Here is a 22,735-nt window from a genome sequence, read left to right on the forward strand (position 1 = left end):
GATGGTTACCTTCTTAGACAGTGCAGTTCGGAAATGTTCAAGACCCGAAGTCTCTGAGTGTCTGAGCTGTTCTCACACTCAGCACCCGCACCCCAAGCCCTAAGACGTCCAGAGTTTTGAGGGACCTCTCTGAATTACCCCAGCCTACACCACGGACCGCATTGCGGGACTGGCTTCTCTTCCCCTCGTCCCTGGTCTTGCCTCGACCGCCAGGGGTCGCTGTGGCCGCCGGGCGGGCGGAGCGCAGTCCGAGAGGCGGAGGCGACAACCGCTCCGGGCTGGGGAAGCGAGAGCGGCCCCGGGCGAGGAGGCGGCGGCGGCGGCGGCCGCGTACTTCCCCAGCCTGCGGGCGGGAGCTTCGCAGGGACCCCGGCTGAGCTCTGCAGAGCTGGCCGGGCGGGCCTGGAGCTCCCCGGTGCCCGCAGCGGGCCCCGCCTGACCGTGATGCCACTTTGACCAGAGCCCCACCGCTTCGGGGACACAGCAACTTGGTGAGGGGAACAGAGCTCCGGACTAGACAGCAGCGGGGCCTCAGTCCCCCTTTCGGGTCTCCATCCCGGGCTAAGAGGTGAAGAGAACCTCAGGCCCGCGGGTAGAACCAGCTGGCACCGCCTGGGGCAGGTAGGTCCCGGACTTGGGGGCTCAGAATCGGGAGGACTGAGTCGGCGTGGGCCGGGAAGGGTGGGGAAAGGTGGATCTGGCAGTTCACATTCTCAGCCCTATGCTGGCATGCGGGGCGTGCGGAAACAGCCTGGGAAACAGGCAGGTGTGTGGCAGCCCGAGAACGAATCCCAGAAGCTTCTCTCTCTAGCTCTCTCTAAGGGAGGGAATAGAATGCCAGAGAACCCATCTAATACACTCCGAGGTCTTTGGATTTTGAGGTTCATTAAGAGAAATGAAAACGTTAGATTGAAGGATGTGGCAGCTCAGAGAAATGGGATGGGGAGGCTGCCTATGTAATCGTCAAAACAAATATTCCCAAAGAGGGCGGGGAGGAGAGACACCAGCTCAGGAAAAAGGTGCTTCTAGAATCTCCTTGCTCTTGGAGCACACCTGTCCCAGGGGGGTTTGGCACCACTTCCTCCATCTGCCGGCACAGTCCTTTCTGGGCTCTTACTCTTGGGGAGCCACGACAGGAGGCTGTCCGTCCTTCTTGAGCCCCAGCATCTGACCTGCCCCAGTTCCACCTCCCTTTGGAGGCTGAGAGAGGGGAGGTCTTAAAGAGAGCTGAAGCCTCTGGGGCTCAGAAACCTGGAGGGGGAATGGGGGTGAGGGTGGCAGAGTTGAGCCGGCTCCTGGGCAGTCCAGGAAGCAGGTGCGAAGCAGGATGAGGAGGAGGGGCAGCAAAGAGGATTCGGGACCTTGGGGGTGGTTATTCTCAGGAGCCTCTCCCCAGCAGCAGTCTGTCAGATTCTGCTCAGAAACACTTCTCAGGCCTTCATCCCCTTCCCAAGACCAGAGAGGTGATAGCGTTGGTTCGTAGACACCGCCTACCATCTCCTGCTTCTCTTTTCAGGCTTACCACTACATGTTCCCAGAGTCTGCAAGGCCCTCTGCGAATTCCCAAGGCAGAGGAGGTACTTTACCCGCTGTCCTGGCACCTTGGGGAACAGCCTCAGAATTAGGTTCCACTTCAGTGCCCAGTCCACCTGCTAGCCCTCACCCAGGCCCTCTTCCACCCCCTAGAGGGCCACAGGCTCCCTCTGTCCCTTGCAAAGCACAAGAATCTCTCCTGCTTGTCTAGGTAGAGTCTGAAGCCAGTGGATGAACAGAAAGAAGTTAAAGGATTCCAAAAAAGGTGAGCTGAAGAGGGGGAGTTGGGGGGGGTGGGCATGGGTAGACATAGAACAGTCACTGTTTCCAAAAGGAGCAGGGGAGCAAGTGAGCCCTGGCATCTGGTGTGGCCTCTGGTGTTCCCAGCACCAAGCTGGCATCCGGGGGAGCCCAGTGATGCCCTAAGGGGCCAGCAGTGCAGCAGAAAGGGCGGTTCAGGCCTCTTCTGTGCTTGGGGGCTCCCAGCTGCTCTGTGCCTCTGCTTCCCTGGGATTCCCTCCATTTCTAGTCCACTCTCTGGGAAAGATTTGGGAGATGTGAACCAACAAGGATGAAGGAGGAGAAGGAAAGGGAAAGAGAGCAAGAACAAAATGGTCCAGTGGGAATAGGGCAGGTTTCTGGGCTCAGGGCTTTTCGACCCACATGCTGCCTGGTCTTGGGCAAGTTATTTGACTTCTCTGAGCCTCCATTCCATTTCTTCCTTTTTATATTTAATTTTTGTTTAATTGCTCGCAGATTCCTATGATTCAGAATCCAAAAGATTAAAGAGCAATAGGAAGGAAAATGTCTTTTCTCCCTTTGCTTCTCGGTCAACCAGTTTCTCACTCTCAGACCGCTACTTTCTCTTCTTGGTTGCAAACAATGTTATTAGGGTCTTTTGGTACATTTTCCAGAGTGAGCTAGCTTACTTATATTTGAGGAACATATATAATCCCTCCCTTTTACATATTGAATACACATCACCCTGCACTTTGCTTTTCCCCCTAAATGATGGGTTATCTTGGAGTCCACTGCATGCCTCAGTACATACAGCATTTCCTCATTCTTTTACAGCTTTCTGTATGGGACTGCATTTGCACAGATGGCCCGCAATGTATTTAGCCAGTCCTTTATTGATGGTTGTTTAGATTGTGTCCAGACTTTTTGAGTATCAGTTTGCTCATCTGTAAAATGGGTACAAATAATTCTACATTGTAGGACAGTTGTGAAGGATTCAAGAGCATGGTTGCAGTGTGTGGGTCAGGTGCTCAACACCTGGGAGTTAGCATTATTATTCCTCCCATGTCACAGCCCTCCATGGGACCATGTCCATGTCATTCCTTAAGACACTTCCTAAGTGTCATCTCTTCCACAGAGCTTTCCACGCTATTCCCAGCAGAACGTGTCCTTTCCTACTCCCCTTTCCTACTCCGGCACTCACCACTTTCTACAGTGTGTGCTAGGCTGAGAGCTGCCTGGGGACAAAGTGGGGTCTTGCCCCCCTCTGTGCTTCCCAGAGCATGTGGCACAGCGATGCTGGGACTGGGCACTGGGGTGGCTGAGGGGCGGCTCCTGCCTGGAGTCAAGCAGGGCATGTGCTTCTTTCTGCAGGATGCGTGAGAGGGCCACGCAGACCTGGAACACATGTGGCTGGCTGCTGGCACTTTGCCTGGCCTGGCTGTGGACCCGCCTGGCCTCAGCTTCCTTGCAGCCTCCAACTCCCACAGGTTTGGGGGAAGTGGTGGGACTGACCCCAGGGGGCATGTGGTTTTCCAGGATGCCTGGAAAGCTGGACAAACCACCCCACCCCATTCCACAGCAGGCAGATCTCTGAGGCAGAGTAAAACCCTCAGATTCTAGGGGTTCTGGCACCTGTTCTTCACCCAGAGACTCTGCCCTCTCTGCTATCCCAGTCCAAGAAGGCACCAGCAGACCCATTCTTACCTTGCCTTCCAGGCTGGAAGGTGTTCTGCAGGGAGAGGCGCCCCCGGGTCAGGGCTTAAGTCTAGCCTCCTGGCCTAATTCTGTGGTTTTCCTTCTGGGATGGCTAAAGCTGGTGTAAGCGGATCATCCTCCCCCACGCATTGTAAGCCCCGAGGCCCTTGGCCTCTCCCGGAGGAGGCCAGGAGGTGGGGGTTGGTGTGGACTCCATCTTTGTCCTGCCCAAGGGCTAGACTCTGCCAGGGTGATGAGTGTGGCCTCGCTGGGGAGGAAGGAAGGACAGGAGCCCTGGGACGCAGAAGGGAGACTTCATCCACTCCCTCCTCCCCTAAATTTGGAAATCTCTTACCCACCCCTGCCCCGAGCTGGGAGGAGAGGCTGAGGGCATGGAGTTGCGGGGAAGGGGAGGAGAGTCGCGGGCCTGGGCTGACCACAGATCTGGATCTGTGCTGGCCCCTTCAGTCCCCGTGAAGCAGGGCACCTGCGAGGTGATCGCCACCCACCGCTGCTGTAACCGGAACCACATCGAGGAGCGCTCCCAGACCGTTAAATGCTCTTGCTTTTCTGGCCAGGTGGCCGGCACCACCCGGGCAAAGCCCTCCTGTGTGGATGGTGAGTGAGAGGCTGGGACCCAGCGGGGAGGGCCTGGTCAGAGAGATAAGAAGGTCTGTCCAGGCTTCGCCATCTGCTGGGGATGCAATTTCATGCCCATCTCAGGGCTTTCACCCTGGGAGTCTCAAATGAAGGGGCCGCCCCTGGGGGGAGGGGCGCAGATGTGACCATCCCCATCCCAGAGATGAGGAAAGTGCGTTCACATGCACATGCCCTCCCTCCAGACCGCACCTACTGCCTGACACAGGCACGGATCCATTTCCTCAGGTGGATCCTCAGCCTTCCGGCAGGCTCATCACTTCACACCCACTCCTCCAGATGCTGACTTCTTCACCCGCGACTCCTTCCCAGGCCTCTCACAGCCCCTCTCATCCTGAAGCCACACACGTCGCTCAGCAGTGGATTCCTTCCTATTCGTGCCTTTCCCGCAGCCCTGCCCATGTTCATTTTTTTATGCTCACATGGCTATAAACACGCCCACTTGTGCTCACTCCCTCTCTCACACACGTGCCTGGCCTCTGGCCCCCTCAGATGACTTGCACAGTTGCTCACCTATCCTAAAGTGTATATCGAAGTCTGTGCCTCTCTGCTATCAACCAGGTGGCTCAAGTCAAGGGTTGCCTTAGAGACCACTTCCCCGTCACCCTCCCCTGGCTTTGGTGAGATGGAAGGTCAGTAGGCTTGAGGTTGGTGTGGTTGTGTCCCCAGGCCTCAGCCTGAATACTGCCTTGCAGGCAGCTCAGAGTCGGGAAAAGACAAGAAAAATGCAGGGCTCAGAGCCAGGGTGTGTGGGAATGCGCCCTTCATTTTGCACAGACCAGCCCCCCCACCCCCCACCACTGCATGCAGAGACCTTAGATCTGCCCTCACTTCCTCCTGCTTCCACAGCCTCCATAGTCCTGCAGAAGTGGTGGTGTCACATGGAGCCCTGCCTGCCAGGGGAGGAGTGTAAAGTGCTCCCGGACCTGTCAGGGTGGAGTTGCAGCAGTGGACACAAAGTCAGAACCACCAAGGTATCCAGGGGTGGACGCCTCATCCCACCCCTACTCTTCTGCCTTCACCGGGGGTGGGACAAGGGGGCAGAGAGCCCTGGGATCCAGGATGCTGGTTTCCCACAGTGAGAGCAGCAGATTCTCTGGGCTCATTTCCAGACAGTCTCTGCTGGGTTTGTCTAGACTCTGGGGACTGGAGTCAGGTCTTCTGGATTTGAAATCCAGTGTGTCCCTCTGGTACAGTTTCAATCCCTGGGTTGGGAAGATCCCCTGGAGGAGGGAATGGCAACCCTCTCCAGGACTCTCTTGTCTGGAGAATCCCATGGACAGAAGAGCGTGACAGGCTACAGTCCACAGGGTTGCAAAGAGTTAGACATGACTGAAGCGACTTAGCATGCACGCACACATGCATGTCCTTCTGGGCAGATTCCGTTGCTCCGTAAGCCTTGGTTTCCCCCTCTGCCTTGAGTGAGTTTTCCTCCCAGAAAATGTCAGGTCCTTAGAACAAAGTAGAGAATTGAAGAAATAATCTAGATAATTCCAAGTGGAATCTCTGCAGAGGACATTCTTCCCACCCGCCCCTGCCACAGGCCCCACCCCACGCTCCCATGATTCACTCCTTACAGCTGACACCTGCCTTCCTCCGGTTGAATTGCTGTGCTGACACCACCAGAGAGGGTGGTAGTTTTCATGGTTTGCTGCCCGCCTCACAGAGCAAGGCTCTGTCATTAAAATTTTATTGAACTCTTAGCAGTTCCGTATGTGTCACAGTTAATTAGTTGTATCACTCCGTCATGGCCATTTGTATAAATGAGTGACACTGTGGGGGAGGCCAGAACTCTGCCTTCTGCCTTCCCTCTTCACCATCACACCCAGCAAACAAGCATGCAAACAAGACAACAGAGAAGGAAATGTGGGCTCTGGAGTTCTGAAGAGAGCAACATTTTCACAGGACATAGAACAGGAGCCACAGCAAAGTAAGGTGCTGCCAGACCTAAAGTCGAGCTTCCTATCTTCAGGCATGCAAGGGACACAGTCACGCTGTGTAGATTTAAGACTAGAAGAGACCCACCCCAGAGCTTCTGACGTCACTCGTTTACAGGTTTGGGTTTGTAGCCTGTAGATCACTGTGCTTGCCATCTGTTAGCTACTCTGAAGAAAACAGTAGTCACATGGGAGTGATTTAAGTTTGCCTGGCCCACCAGGCTGTGCTTTCCCAGTTTGGACTGCTTCAGGGGAAGGGATCAGCAGCAGTGACCTCCGCATGACCTGCATATCCAGGGGAATCTCTGGCATGCTGGGATAGCACAGGCATTCCCTTCTCTAACCTTCTTGCATCACTTGCTTTCTAGGTGACACAATAGTTCTTGGGGTCATGACCTGACAGCTTGATTGAGACATGGACGAGAGAAGGGTGTCCAGTTATCAGCCGGCAAATATCAGGATTTGCTTATCTGGACCCATACCCTCTGCCCAGTACACGGACTCTTTCCAGGGGCATTGCAGTCAAACTTCTCAGCAGATCCAGACCTCATATCTCCAGGCCCATCTCCAGTCACATACCTGTGATGCTGGGCTCTCCTGGGAGACAGAAGAAGGTCAAGATACAATCCCTACCCTTAAGGAATGTTCAGTGAAGTTGGAGAGCTGATGAAAGGCAATCTTGATAACTTAGACTAAAGCATGTGGTATCAGACTGTGGTTTCTGGACCATATGCTGTGAGCGTGTTGGGGTTTGGGGAGGGGACTCCCACAGCTCATCGGCCACCCTCTAGCCACAGGGCACAAAGACAAGAGGTTATATTCACCACCCACTACTTCCCTACTTTATGTCCCTCTGAATCCCCAGCAAGTGCTGACCTGCTAAAGGAAAACTCTCCCCTGATGTCTGACTAACTGTATCTCATTTGAATGGGACTGAATTGACCTGGGAAGGGAAAGCCAAGATGAAGCCAAACAACTTTCCCTAAAAGCTTCTGCAGGGGCCTTGCCTGCTTTGGGCATGCTGGGTATGGGCTGGACAGGACTGTAAAACCACACCCACCCAGGTACCCCAAGTTTTTGTTTGTTTGCTCATTCTAACAGATGACAAAACTGAGTCCCACAGAGATGAGATGACTGGCCCAAGGTCTCACAGCTTGGGCTCCTAAATCTCTAAGACTGCTAACCTTTCGCTTAGCCTGGATATTAGGATTGCAGCCTGGGTCTTCCATGCTGTTTTTAGCTCAAGAACAGGAATCTGCAAAGAACTGGCCAGACAGCAAAATGATCCTGAGCAAGAACTTTTACAAAGGTGACTCCTCTCTGAAATAATCCAGAACATCTACCCACCAGGATGTGGGGTCACTGGATCTCCACTCTGCCCTCAGCCCCAAAACCTCCAAACAGACTCCTGACAGTCCAGTTACAGGTGGGCACTCTGAGCTGGCAGCCTCATTGTCCTCTCGAACCTGTCTCTTCCAGAGTCCTTAGGAGTCTGCACCTCTCAGGGACTCTGGCTTCAAGAGAGGATCTAGGTAGCGTCCAGGGCTGGCTGGTCAGAGTCCTCTTCCTTCTAAGGCCCTACTGGGCAGCGGGGGAGCCCCTGGTGGGCTGGATAGAGACTATCCAGGCCTGAGGGTCAGCCAGTGAGGTTGGCACCCTAAATACTTTGGAGATGACAGATACACAGGCCTCAGAGATGCAAATTACTTGGATGTCTCATCAGTAAGAAAATCACAGACAACCTCAGTGACTACTGGCATCAGCTGGGATCGACTGGGATCACCAGGACTACAGGATGTGATGGGCCTTGTGATGGTCAGTAGAGACCAGCTGGCACAGTGCTGAATTCTGACTCTCAAGAGAAGACAAATCAGGGTTGGGGCTTAGTCTCAGCCCCTCCTGCTACTCTCTCTCCCTCCCTCCCTCCCCATGTCCAAAAATCAAGAACATTCACCCCACTCTGGGGTTTATCTTCTTGTTTTTGCCTTTTCGTTGCTTTTGTTAACAGGATGAACAATGATGCTGGCTTCAAGCAAGACTGTTACTGTTAGAATTCTGACAACTTTGAATCTCTTTGCACACAGTGGGGTCCTAAGGGTGGGGTAGTCAAAGAGTAGGTCAAAGGTGGTCATTGCTTCCTTCAAGATTTTGGAATGAATTAAGGGATTGGCATACTTTCTGGACTTCACTTTCACTTTTCACTTTCATGCATTGGAGAAGGAAATGGCAGCCCACTCCAGTATTCTCGCCTGGAGAATCCCAGGGATGGAGAAGTCTGGTGGGCTGCCGTCTATGGGGTTGCACAGAGTTGGACACGACTAAAGTGACTTAGCAGCAGCATACTTTCTGGAAAGGATAGTAAATATTCACAGGCCACAGGCAGTCTCTGTGGCATATTCATCTTTATTGTTTATTTTGTTTCATGTTGTTTTTTAAAAACTTTTAGAAATTAAAACCTTTGTGAAAACCATTCTTAATTCAAGGGCTATACAAAACCAGGCCCCTGGCAATTTTGGGAAGGTTGCCAGCCCCAATGAACCTTTGGAGGCAGGCCATCTCTGCAGCTTGGGTCTGCCTCTCTGCCTGCCTTCAGTGCAGTGGGAACCTGAGCTGGAGGGCTGGGTCGGGTTTTGTTTTTCTTCTAATGTTCCTTGAGAGATTGGCGAGTGAATTATTTAGGCTACAAATGAGACAGCTTTAACGGAGTTGGAGAGTAAGAGCCTGCTCTCCTCGAAGCCAGGATGCAGGCTTCTCTACTCCCTTCCCATCCCTTGAGACTGTGTCCAGGACGGAGGGAGAGGGCTCCAGTCTCCTGCCTATCTGCTGCATCTACAGCCACTGGACTGTGAGCTGGGGGGTGATACTATACCCGAGCTGCCAACCGCCACCAGCTCCTGCCTCATCCAGGCTCCTTGGTCTTCCCTGACCTTGCTCATCCTTGCTTCAGAGAAGACTACTTTCCTTTGGCACATGCTGGGGTTTGCTCATTCGTTTTTTTAACTCCTTAAAGCCTCCATTTCCTCTTGACCCATTCATATGTTTATTTGGTGGGCTTTGAGGGGTATTCTTTATATGGTCAGGAGAGCCCCATACAACAGGATCTGGTGGAGAAGGAAAAGCATGCCATCTACCACCAGAAGCTCCCTTGGATCCTGCTTCCAACTAAGTCAATATTTGTGCACATTTTGTAGCTATCTCAATTGCAGTATAGGAATGCAAATGAATTTTCCTGGAGCACAGAGGTCCTGGAATCATTTTGTGTTCCCTTTCTCCCTTAAGTGGGATGGGCTCTCAGATTTCCTGAAGTTGGCTGGTAACCCTACCCACCCAGCTTTGGAAGGAAGGTTGCCAACTGCAGATCATATGGCTAATTTCTGTGGCCTCCTGGCAGTTTCATTAAGGTCTGTGAGTGACATCCTAATTAACTGTCAGCCCCTGACAGTTGGCTGGAGTTGAAGCCGCCACTTCCTAAAATCACAATCTTAGAGCTAGAAGGGATTTTAGAGATCATTAACCAACACCCTCATTTAACAGAAGAGAAAAGGAAGGCTCAGAGAGGTAAGGTAATTTGCTCAAAATCACACAGCAAGCTGGTGGCAGATCCTGCCCAGTGATCCAGACAAGTGCTCTTCATCCTACTGCACATTGCCTCTTACACTAGTATAGATGAGGGATCTGAAAAGAAGCCAGAATGTTAGCAAGGATGAATGTGAAAGAGCCTCACTTTAAAATCGCTTGACCCTGTACGTTCAAAAGGACAGAATGAATAAGAAAGGGAAGCACTGAGCGATGTCTACACAGAAAGAGGGGAGATGGGATAAAAGGCAGGGATTGAGATCGCTCATTCAGAAGAACACCAAAGCACTATATGAACTAATTAAACTTGAGTTCTGTCCTTCTTGGAGGAGACAGAATGGAGCCCTTATCAGTCTTTGGAAGACTTGTGCAGCCAGTTTTGATGGCTTAAGGCTTCTTTAGAGCCTAGTGCAGGGGTCTGCAAACCAAAGCCCATGGGCCACATCTGGTCCACCACCTGTCTTTGTAAAGTTTTATTGGAATATAACCATGCTCATTTGCTTATTATTGTCTGTGACTACTCTTTCCTGCTATGATAGCAGAGCAAGTCATTGCAGAGAAACCATATAGCCAACAAGACTTGTTCTGTGTTTCCTCTGTATAGAAGACAGACAGATCTTGAAAATGACAGTGAGTTATTGTAAACTTAACCAGGCAGACTCTATTTTCAGTTTCTGTCCCAGACGTGGTTTCTTTACTGGAGCAGACATCTTCTGACACCTAATATGAGCTATTGATCTGAACATGAGTTTTCCTTCCTTGCTCACCTGCTTCTGCCAAAACTACCATCTATGGACTTCTTGGAGAAGGCAATGGCAAGCCACTCCGGTACTATAACCTGGAAAATCCCATGGATGGAGGAGCCTGGGGTCGCTAAGGGTCAGACACAACTGAGCGATTTCACTTTCACTTTTCACTTTCACACATTGGAGAAGGAAATGGCAACCCACTCCAGTGTTCTTGCCTGAAGAATCTCAGGGACGGGGGAGCCTTGTGGGCTTCCGTCTACGGGGTCACACAGAGTTGGACACGACTGAAGTGACTTGGCGGCAGCAGCAGCAGCATGGACTTCTAGAATATTGTTCATTCTCACAGCATTCCACCAAGCATAGTGTCTGACCAAGGAACTCATTTAAAAGTAAATGAGATATGTATGGTAAAGGGCTCATGATCATAGAATTCACAGGTTTCATATGTCTGATCACCTTGAATTAAATGGCCTGAAAGAATGGTGTGTTTCTTTTTTTTTTTTTTGAGACTTAGTTACAACACAAGCTGAGTGCCAACACTGGGCAGGGCTTAGGTAATGTCCCCAGGATGCTGTATATGCCCTGAATCAGTGACCAATATACAGTGCTATTTCTCGCATAGCTGGGATTCATGAATCTGAAAATTAAGGCACTGGAATGGGATGGGAATGGCTCCTTTATTGTTACTCTTAGTGATCCCCAAAGGAATTTTTCCTTCCCAGACCCACAACTTCAGGCTCTGCCGGCTTAGAAATTAATTTGTCTGCCTAGATTAGTTATACATAAGTAAAATATGATATATATGTATGTGTCTTTCAGCGACTATATTAGATGAGGTATTTGCTGAAAGCTAAAGGAATATGGAGTGAATAGCAGAGAAATTAAAAATGCCAACTTTGACTACATGACCCATTACAGAAATGAAGACTAGTAATTAGTACTTCTTCCTTACATTAACATGAATGTATTAATGTAAATATTAACCAATTATTTTCTTCAATTTTCCCATTCATGAAAGTGATCAGGACTATTTACTACTTGAAGGTGAACAGGAAAATATACAGAAACTGCCTGAAGTTTCATCCAGAACCACAAACAATGAGTCCATGTGTTGAGGTTAAAGGTGAAGGTATGGTAAAGAATAAAAGTGTTTTCTGCTTGGGTCCTACCATGTATTTAAATTCAATAAACTGTTTTCATATACCTTGAATCATCTCATCTCCATAAATCCCTGTAAGGTAAATGTTATCAACAACTGTCTGTAGATGCAGATGCTCAGAAAGGAAAAAAATGTCTAAGGACCTTCAATAGCTGTCTCACTAGCCAGGTCGTCAGAACCAGGAAAAGCACATGTAAGTGAGAATTGAGGAACAGATATTTTTAATATGAATTGTCTCATTTAATGCTCACAATAATTCCATGAGGCAGGTATTATTATTCTGATTTTACAGACAAGGAATCTTAAGATTCACAGAGGTTCAGTAAATTGCTAAAAACTGCACAGCAAAAAAATCGGAAGTTTGAACCCAAGTCCACTTAGTTCTAAAGCTCATATCCTTTCACTACACATGAAGAGTTTTCTTGTCATCTCCTCAGGGACTGAGCTGCTCAAGTCCAAATACTTTACAGTTAATACTTAGGGAAGGTGAACGGGGCCAGGGGACAGACTGGCTCGTCAGTGCACCATCAGAGAGGTGTGTCCTCCGTGCTACAGGAGGAAATATCTGGAAAAGAAACTAGGTCCAGCACAGGGAAGGCATCCTGAGGACCGGGTCTTTAGAGCTGCGTGGGAATCGACCATGTGAAAGGTGTGTGTCTGTGTGTTGGAAGGAAAAGAGGCGTAAAGGCTGAGGAAAAGTATTTGCAAAGGAGGAAAGCTGGAGACAAGTTCAAGTAAATAGCTAGCTGTGGCTGGAATATAGCGGGTACGTAGAGATGGTGAGAAATGCGGCTGAAGGTCGGCCAAGGGTAAGCTCAGAAAGAAGCTGGACACCGTGTGGTTTGAGTTCTATTTCAAGACAATGGAGGAGCTTACTAAGGCCCAGGGACAAGGGAAGAGGCAGATTGCCACTTTAGAGACAGATGTAAGACCAGATGACAGTGTGAATATGCAGACAGGGAAATCAGTTACCAGTTTTGGCAATTATCCAGGTAAGAAATAAGAACACTTTGACTCAAAAGCAGTGGTTGGCTCGGGGTGCAGGAGAAGGGGGAAGAGGGTGGAAGACTAGTATATTTTCAAACTCTGAAATCTTTCTCCATTCCCTAATGGATGCTTACTTTTTTCTTTCCTGCTACTGTCATAGAGATCTCAGAGCCAGCACTGACCCTATGCACAAGGCAGTGACTGCCAATATACTGCTTGAAAGATACTAAAAGCCCAGCATACCAACATGCTGCCCTCTCCAGGTCTGCAGCCCCTTCACTGGAGTCTCTTTTTTGGGCTATGCTCCGTCACTTAAATCATGGCCAACTCTGTGGGCCCCTATGGACTGTAGCCTGCCAGGCTCCTGTGTCCTTGGGATTCTCCATTCAAGAATACTGGGGTGGGTTGCCCTGCACCCCTCCAGGGGATCTTCCACAACCAAAGATCTAACTTGCATCGCTTAGCTCTCCTGCATTGGCAGAAGGGTTCTTTACCACTGGCTCCACCTGGGAAGCCAGCAAGAGCAGCAGCGCAGTAGCAGCCAACTCCCACCCTGCACTAAGGACTAGCCAAAGACTAAGTCTAGAGGCACTGATGACCGAGAAAATGAGAAGCTGAATTTTCCTCCTTGAGTGTGATACCCAGGACAGCTCTCTAAGCTGGAGGGTGGAGGTTCTCACCATCGCTCTGAACAGGAAGGTCGATTTTACCCTAATGTTCACACAAGCGCCCGCAGGGTAGCCAGCCACCAGTAAATGACACGCGCAAATGCTGTTTGCTCTTAGTCACTGATTTTTAAAAATTAAGCTGCTTGCTAGTAAGCCGACTGAACATCAACAATCTTTCCAGGAAAATATTTTAATTAAGTTTACACAGAAACAATTGGTTGCAATTGTAGACAACAGTCAATTCGAAGATGTAAAAGAGGGACCGGGGCGAGAGGTAATGGGGGGAGGGTCGTGTGTGTGTGTGTGTTGTGTCGGGGAGACTGAGGGTTGTGTGCAAGATTTGGGGGAGGGGGTGTGTCTCTGAGGGCACCGGTGCCGCTGCTGGAGACCCTGAACCTGCCGGAGGCGGTCGGCAGGCAGCGGTTCTGAGAGGGCGAGCTCCTGCAACCCTGCGAGTCGCCTGAGAGAGAGAGAGCTGTAGAGCGCGGAGGGCCGAGAAGACGGCTGGCTACTCTCAGCAGGGGTCAGGTCCCGAGTGAGGGCTCTGCCTCCGGGAAGGGGGCCCACGGAGAGGCGGCCTCACCACAGAAGGCGGGGGGCTGACCCCAGGGCCGATTAGCGGGACTCAGCGGGTCAGAGCGCGTCATCCCCAGGTGGGGCTCTGCTCGCTCAGGTATCCTCTCGAGGCGGAGGCTCCTCCTTCCTGCAACGCGCTCGGGCAACCGCACTCGGCTTCCCCGTTAGGCGGCGCCCGCCCGCCTGACTCCCGCCGGTCCGCCTCGCCCCGACCCCTTCCCGCCACGCCCAAGCCCCCGGCGCCGGGTAGCCCGCGGTGGACAGCGTCCGGCGCGCGTCCCGCCGACTCAGCGCAACCCGGGCGTCTGGCCGCGACGGAGCCATCCCGAGGCTCGGGCGCACTCGGCGCCCTCCGCGTCCCGCCCACGTCCGCGCCGCAGCGGGGGCACGTACCGCGAGACGTCCGCGTTCCGGCTGAGCGCTGTGCATCTCCGGGGGGACGCGCCACGCCCGCTCCGCGCTCGCGGCGGAGTTGGCCTGGGCGCCGCTAGCCCCGCGTCCGCCGAGGGTGCGACAGTGAAAGCCCTCGCCCGCTCCCTCTCCCGGCCCGGGAGAACACCAGAGCTGCCAAGGGTTGTTAACCCGGGGATTCCTCCCGACGGTCGGCTGAGGCACTCGTGGGAAGTCTCCGGGCAGGAAGGACCAGGGCCTAGAGGGTGCCAGGGGAGAGGTAAACAGATGCTGTCTGTTCACATTGAAGCCCAATTAAATGCTGCGCCTCCTTACTTTTAAAAGTCATCTTTACTGAGGTAGATAGTTTATGCTTTTATTAAGCATCCGTTTTAGGTGGACTTTTTGATGAAGTTCAACACGTTTGTAACCCCCTACCATGATCAACATACAGGGCACTTCCTTCTCCTCGGAAGCACCTTTGTCCCCTGTGCCTGACCCCAGGCTCCCCTCCCCACCACGTCTCTTCCCACGCCGCTACCCCACCCCAACATCGCCCACCCCGTCCCCACCCTCCCCCACCTCCCCGCCCCCTCACCTGGGCTCCAGGCAACCACTGGACTACTTTCTGCCACCACATGTTATATTTTTCCGTACTTTCTAGAATTTCATATACATGGACTCATACACTGTGAACTGTTTTGTGTATGACTTCTTATACTTAGCATAATGATGAGAACCCATACTGTTGTAGGAAGGGGGATCGCCTTCCAGGGCCCGAAACTGGGCTCTTGTCTAACACTCGGAAAAGAATTGTCGCAGGAGACACGTGCTGACAAAGCAAGAGATTTTATTGGGAAAGGGCACCCGGGTGGAGAGCAGTAGGGTAAGGGAACCCAGAAGAACTGCTCTGCCCTGTGGCTCACAGTCTAGGGTTTTATGGTGACGGGATTAGTTTCTGGGTGGTCTTTGACCAGGCATTTTAATTCAGAGTCTTTCCTGGAGGCGCACGCATCGCTCAGCCAAGATGGAGGCTAGAGAGGGGGATTCTGGGAAGTGGACGGACACCTGGTGTCTCCTTTCCACCTTTCCTGAATTCTTCCGGTTGGTGGTGGCTTATTAGTTAATATTCCTTATCAGGATCTCCTGTCATAAAACAGCTCATGCAAATGGTTACTATGGTGCCTGGCCAGGGTGGGCGGTTTCAATCAGTGTGCTTCCCCTAACAATACTGTTGGAAGGATCTGTTGTTTACTCCTTTTTATTGCTGAGTAATGTTGTGTTATCTGGTTACACTGCAATTTGTTTATCCTTTCTCTTGTTTATGGATATTGGACTTTTCCCCAGTTTTTGGTTATTTTGAATTAAGCTGTTAGGAACATTTGAACAAATCTGTGTGGATATATAATTTCACTTTTCTAGGTAATTATCTAGAAATGGAATTCCTAGGTTATATGAAAAGTGAATTTTTAATTTTATAAGAAAGTGTCAAACTTTTTCCAAAGTGGTTGAATCGTTTTACACTATAACCAATAGTATATAAAAGTTCCAGTCATCTCCACAAATTCACCAACATTTGGTATTGTTAGTCTTTTAAATTTTAGTTAGCTAGTAAATGTTGAGGTGTATCTCATTGCATTTTTAAAATTTCATTTCTCTAATAACTTATGATGTTGAGCAACTTTTCATGTGTTCATGTTTTTAAAAATTCTTGTACCTTCTTTTGTGTAATGTCCGTTCAAATTTTTTGTTCTTTTTTTTTTCAGGTTATTTGTTTTATATTATTGCACTGTAAAAGTTCTTTATGTATTTCAGGTATAAATCCTTTTTCCTTTATGTTTTGCATATATATTCTCATGATATGTGGCTTGCCTTTACATTTTCTTTTTTTTAAATTAATTTATTTATTTTTGGCTCTGTTGGATCTTCGTTGCTTCGTGAGGGTTTTCTCTAGCTGCAGTGAGCAGAGGCTACTCTTTATTGAGGTGCACAGGTTTCTCGTTGCGGTGGCCTCTCGTTGTGGAGCACAGGCTCTAGGCACACAGCCTTCAGTAGTGCTGGCACATGGTCTCAATAGTTGTGCACAGGCTTAGTTGCTCCGAGGCATGTGGGATTTTCCCTGACTGGGGATCACACCGATCTTCATCCACTGTACCACCAGGTGAGTCTTACATTTTGTTAATTATGTTTCAAAGAGTGTCTCATTTTTTATGAAGTCCAATGATCAGTATTTTCTTTCATGGCTTGTGATTTTGGGGTCTTCCTTAAGAAACCTTTACCTTATGCAAGGCTGCACAGATTTTCTCCTTTGTTTTCCTATCCTACACATAAGAGTTTTAGCTTTGTGGTTCATTTAAAGTTAAATGTGTTGTGAGGAGTTGAGGTTCATTTTTTTCTGTATGGGGAAACAGTGGAAACAGTGTCAGACTTTGTTTTTCTGGGCTCCAAAATTACTGCAGATGGTGATTACAGCAATGAAATTAAAAGACGCTTACTCCTTGGAAGGAAAGTTATGACCAACCTAGACAGCATATTAAAAAGCAGAGACATTACTTTACCAACAAAGGTCCGTCTAGTCAAGGCTATGGTTTTTCCAGTGGTCATGTATGGATGTGAGAGTTGGACTGTGAAGAAAGCTGAGCGCCGAAGAATTGATGCTTTTGAACTGTGGTGCTGGAGAAGACTCTTGAGAGTCCCTTGGACTGCAAGGAGATCCAACCATTCCATTCTAAAGGAGATCAGTCCTGGGTGTTCATTGGAAGGATTGATGTTGAAGCTGAAACTCCAGTACTTTGGCCACCTGATGGAAAGAGCTGACTCATTGGAAAAGACCCTGATGCTGGGAAAGATTGAGGGCAGGAGGAGAAGGGGACGACAGAGGGTGAGATGGTTGGATGGCATCACCAACTCAATGGACTTGGCTTTGGGTGGACTCTGGGAGTTGGTGATGGACAGGGAGGCCTGGCGTGCTGCATTTCATGGGATCGCAAAGAGTCGGACACGACTGAGCGACTGAACTGATCCCACTATTCTGGCACTATTCAGGCACTATTCATTGAATAGACTATCTTTTCCCTGTTAAATTACCTTGGCACTTGTGGTAGCCTGCATTTAAGATGGCACCTAATGAAAACCTTTTTTATTCAGGTCCCATCTTTCATATAGAATATGACTGATCTGTGCAACCAGTATCACATTTGTTTTGTTTGGGCTGCTGAAACGAAAATATAGTAGACTGTGTGGCTTAAACAGCAGAAATTTATTTCTCACAGTTTTGGAGGCTGTGATAAAGGTGCCAGTCAATTCAGTTCCTGATGAGGACCCTCTTCCTGGTTTGACGATGGATGCCTTCTTGCTGTATCCGCATGTGATGGAGAGAGGTATCATCTCTCTTGTGTCTCTTCTTATCAGGGCACTAATCTCTTTCATGAAGAAGGCTCCACCCTCAGGACTGAATTACCTCCCAAAGACTCTACTTCCAAATATCATTACATTTGAGGATTATGTCTTCAATATATAAATTCTGAGGGAACACAAGTTCATAGCAGTATTGCAGAAATCAGGGAGTATAACTTATATTAGCTTATAAAAGCATTGACTTTCACCTTCTCCCTTGGATCACTGATCTAGGGGAAACCAGTTCGATGCTAATGCCACTGTGGAAAATTTTAACATGAATTTTATGGGGATTCAGTTCAGTCCGTGGCAGGCTAGTCTTCCCACTCCTCTGGCAGGGAAGACGAAGACTGAAGAACTCACAGATTTCCTGACAGTCTATAGAAAAGGCTTTATACAGACTTGGACATGCATTTAATGTTTGCAAAGCACCTGGCCATGGTCAAAGCATTTCTATGTGCTTTGTCCTTTTTGTCTTCACAACAGTGTGGGTCAGGGAGAGAGGGCAGTGGGCTGAGGAAGTTCTATATACTTGGGTATAAAGAATCACAAGCTGACTAACTCTTGGTTGACAGGCCAGTGAGAATAAGGGGAGAGAGAGACTGACATGGAGAAGGATGGAAGGGAGAGGACTTATCATTTTCCAAAATCAGTGTCAGCACCTATTTTTCTTTTGAGTAAAGAATTATTATAATCCTGTCATTCAGATAAAAGAATAGAACTCATTCACAAACCATAGCTATTGGGTGGCTGGATCCATACCTGGTGCTCAGTCATCAGGGCCTTGGGCATAGCTGCAGACCTGAGTCTTGTGAAAATCACAGACCTGAACTTTAAGTCAACTTAGACCAAGGAACCCAAGGTATTCCACTTGTATTGTGATTCTCTCTCTGATCCCCAAGTTACAAGGCCTCCTGGGCTGAGGTCCTGCCAAGTCTCTCAGTAGGTTGGTCTGGCTGCAGCTTGGCTCTTCCTTAACCTTCCAGCCTGCCAGGCATCTCAGATCTCAGTCAGCCTCATTGCCCTGAGCAGTCAAAGTGGTCCAGGGTGGAGACTGGAGGGCAGAAAGGACAGCTGTCTCATTTGGCAGAGTTACTCTCTGGGGAGGGGAAGTACCAAGAGGTGCAGAGAGAGCAGTGGGAATGCAAGCAGAAGTCAGAGAGGATCATGGCAGCCCAGAGCCACACTGCCTAGAGTCATCCTTGTCCCTGTGTTGGGCAACCTTGGGTAGATCAGTTGTGCTCTGGACTGAGAGCCCTGTCTGAGAAGTGAAAGCCAAAAGGAATGGCTCCTATAACTCCTCTAAGCTGATTTCCCATGGTTGCTGCCTCACAGCTGCTGGTGGTTCTGAGTTCATTTGCTCCAGGTCCCTCACCATCCTTTAAAATATATTTTTAAAAATTTTATATTGGATTATAGTTGATTAACAATGTTGCATTAGTTTCAGGTGTACAGAAAAGTACACCTTTTTCCAAATCTTTTCCCATTTATGTTGTTATAGACAGTACCCCTCCACTCTTGTACTTGTCACTCAAAGTGCCTCAAACCAAGACCTGGCCTCCACCAGCCCCTGACAAAGGGTTCCTGGAACTGCCTAAGCCCCAGGCTTCCAGAGAGGCCTTTGCTGTGACTGCTCTATGTAGAGAAAATAGACTGTGGCTTATCCAAGAGGCTGTGATGCCCAGTGGTTCAGACTGTGACCTTGAAATCAGGTCTCTAGACTTTGAACCAGGTCCCATCAATTATTAGCTGAGTGCCTTTAGGAAAATTACTTAACCTCACTGTGTGGCTCAGATGGTAAAGAATCTGCCTGCAATGGAGGAGACTTGAGTTCGATCCCTGGGTTGGGAAGATCCCCTGGAGGAGGGCATGGCACTCCACTCCAGTATTCTTGCCTGGAGAATCCCCATGGACAGAGGAGCCTGGAGGGCTATGATCCATGAGGTTGCAAAGAGTCAGACATGATTGAGCGACTATGCACACACACAATATAGAGTTAATAACAGTATGTTCGCTGTGGTGTTACAAGGAACACATGAGTCTGTATAGAGCAACCGGCATGAAAGAAACATTTGCTGTTCTGATCTCCTGGGATGGGAGAAGGTTGGGTGGGAACATGGGCTGAAGGCAGGGTGCTGTGTGCCAAAGAATAAATACTACATTTGGGTTGCTGTCCCACTGTATTTCCGCCTGTCCCTGGATCAGGGAAAGCTAAATTGCTCTGAAATTAACACAGATGAAGGCTCTAAGAGTGAGTTTCCTTTGAGGAGAAATTAATCTCTGGCAAACATGTCATTATGGGAGATGCAGATGCAGCAGGGCTACCCCATTCATCCTACCTGAGCCTCCTCATCCCTCCAGCACCCCTCCCCCCAACGTCAGGCTAGTGTCCTGGGTTGATGCTGCCCTCCAACACATGCTGGCCCAATATTTACTGTATACATTCCTGCATGGCCTCTGGGTCCTTAGATGTGTGCTTAGAGGCAAGCATTTGTCCCCTGTCAGACCAGGAGGACCTGGGAAGAAGGCCCTCTTTTCTTTCCCTCCCTAAGGTCACTCACATGGCACAGGAAGAGGGGTACTCATGGGAGCATAGGAATCGTTACCACTGAACCACCAGGGAAGCCGCCATCATCTTATTCTGATGATAAGAGAGGAGAGAAGAAAGTGAGCTCTGGTGGAAAGATGTAGAAACCATTAAACCTGAAACAGGTAAACAGGCAGGCTCAGCCTCCGAAATGTCACTGTGCCTGTAATTACAGGCAACACCCAGATGGCGCTAGGGGTAAAGAACCCGCCTCGCCAATGCAGGCAACATAAGAGATGCCGGTTCAATCCCTGGGTTGGGAAAATCCCCTGGGGGAGGGCATAGCAACCCACTCCAGTATTCTTACCTAGATGAGCTTGGCGGGCTACAGTTCATATGGTCGCATAGAGTCGGACACGACTGAAGCAACTTAGTACAGCACAAAGGACACAGAGCTCCAGGTGCCCCTGCTCACCAGGGCAACACCCAACCCTGGGCTGGGGGAAGGCACTTAAAGCATTCGACCCCTCCAGCTGATGGGAGGCCCACCCCTGTCCTTCTGCTCCCCTACTTCATTAATCTGGGATAGGAACTGGAAGGGCAATGGGTGGATTCCACTGGTGACATTTACCAAAGTCACAAACTCAGTGAACATTGTAATTTGCCAACTAACAATTTAATCCTTGTCCTAAGGTCAGAAGACATCAGAGAATATCAAACATTGGATGTAGAGAAGTTGACAGAAGTTGAAAGGGGAGGAGAAGTGAAGCAAGCAAGGCTGCTTTAGTGCAGAGAGGTTTGTCAGGCTGCTGGGGGCAGTTAGCGCTGGGGAGCAGAGGATAAGGAGAAAGTGGAGAGAGCTGCCTGCCGGGATGGGGTAGGACATACACCCTCCAAAGGGAGTTGGCGGGGGTGGGGGGAGATGGACACTCCCTGTTGGCTCCTGGGGTGGGAAGGTAGAAAAGGCCTGAACTTAGAGTGAGGCTGAGCTGGGCTAGCATCTGGTGGCATGACCTTGAGGATAAGGAACTTGCCTAATACAGAAGGATTACAGCACAGTAATATTTCTCTCCACCAAAGTGCAGGGTTGGAATGGATCTAAGACCCGGTGTGGAAATCTGCCCCACCCCCACCCCTCCAAAAAAAAAGGGAAAGGAAAAGAAAAGAAACCTCCATTCCCTAACCCCCCTCATTTCTTTACCCTTCCTCACTCCCTCCTCTTCTCCCTCCCCTTCCCCATCTTCCTGGCCTGATTCCTGGGGAAAGACAAATCAGGGTGGAGGGGACTGGGCCCTGGGCAGATCAGAAGAGAGGAAAGATGGACTCAGAGCAGATGGGATGGGAGTGAGAAATTTGGTAACCACTGTTCTAAACACTTGACTTACAGCAACTGTTTAACCCCAGCACCACCCTAGCCCTAGGAGGTATGACACTTATCTCCACAGCTCAGGAGAGGATACAGCAGCACAGAGAGGTTGATGGTGTAGACCATAACCATGCCTCCTTACAGTTGGCCCGATTCAGAGACACGGCCTCTCAGAGCTGTGAGAAAACACTGTTGCTGTTCAGTCGCTAAGTCGTGTCTGACTCTGCGACCCCATGGACTGCAGAACACCAGCCTTCCGTCCTTCACTATCTCCCAGAGTTTCCTCAAACTCATGTCCATTGAGTCAATGATGCTATCTAACCATGTCATCCTCTGTCTCCCCCTTCTCCTCCTGCCCTCAATCTTTCCTGGCATCAAGAGCCTCTTCCAGTGAATCATCTCTTTGCATCAGGTGGCCAAAGTATTGGAGTTTCAGCTTCAGCATCAGTCCTTCCAATGAATATTCAGGGTTGATTCCCATTAGGATTGACTGCCTTGAGCTCCTTGCTGTCCAAGGGACTCTCAAAAGTCTTCTCCAGCTAGCCATTATCTTATTTTCCCCTGCTCTGAAGCACAGAGACACAGCCAGCTGGAGATAGAAACAGAACAGAATCCCAGACTATGGCATGGCACGCCTATGTAGTCTCTTGTCTCAATGACCGCTCACATTCCACCTCCCAGGCGCACTTGATGGCAAGACCACAGTGTCTTGATTGCCTTAGTTGTGTAATAAGTATTGAAATCAGGTTGGTTTTTCAGTTTCGTTCTTCTTTTTAAAGTTGTTCGGCTATTCCAGATCCTTTACTTTTCCATATGAATTTTATAATTCAGCTTGTCAATTTCTACAAAAAGCCCTGCTGGGATTTTGCTTGGGACTTTGTGTGATTTGTAAATCAATCTGGGAACAAGAAGGTAGAATGTAAGCCTGAACAGAGTTGAGATTACAGCATCTATCACAGGGGTTTGAAGTTGCCAGCTTACTTGTTTTTTTCTCCCAACAGGCCGTAAGCACAGAGGCCAGGGGCTGTGCTTTATTTACCATTTATTGTTTGCTGTTTAGCTTCAGCCTCCAAACACTGTGCCTGGCATGTAACAGTTGCTCACTATGTATCTGTTATAGGAACAAATATTTATTTGATCATTTATCTGTTTATTCAACAAAAATGGTTTTTTGTTTGCTTTCATTCTATTTTCTGTCTTTCTTACAGACGGAGTCTAATCTTATAAATGCTTGTTGAATTGCTGCCATGTTCTGAGGAATATGCCCAAGGCTCTGCAT

General features: G+C 49.5%; 1 protein-coding gene across 1 annotated transcript; it reads left to right on the forward strand.

Moving 5' to 3' along the window:
• Window positions 1-292: 292 nt before the first annotated feature.
• Window positions 293-5,821, forward strand: TAFA3 (TAFA chemokine like family member 3). The gene is made up of 6 exons (XM_088835587.1): window positions 293-621; window positions 1,745-1,798; window positions 3,145-3,260; window positions 3,937-4,086; window positions 4,975-5,099; window positions 5,705-5,821. Exons 3-6 carry the CDS (start codon window positions 3,146-3,148, stop codon window positions 5,819-5,821), a joined length of 507 nt encoding a protein of 168 aa, XP_088691713.1. The 5' UTR covers window positions 293-621; window positions 1,745-1,798; window position 3,145.
• Window positions 5,822-22,735: the final 16,914 nt, after the last annotated feature.

Source organism: Moschus berezovskii, chromosome 4 (genome assembly GCF_049115385.1).
Source record: "Moschus berezovskii isolate FMDL1 chromosome 4, NW_MosBer_1.0, whole genome shotgun sequence".
Taxonomy (NCBI): Eukaryota; Metazoa; Chordata; class Mammalia; order Artiodactyla; family Moschidae; genus Moschus; species Moschus berezovskii.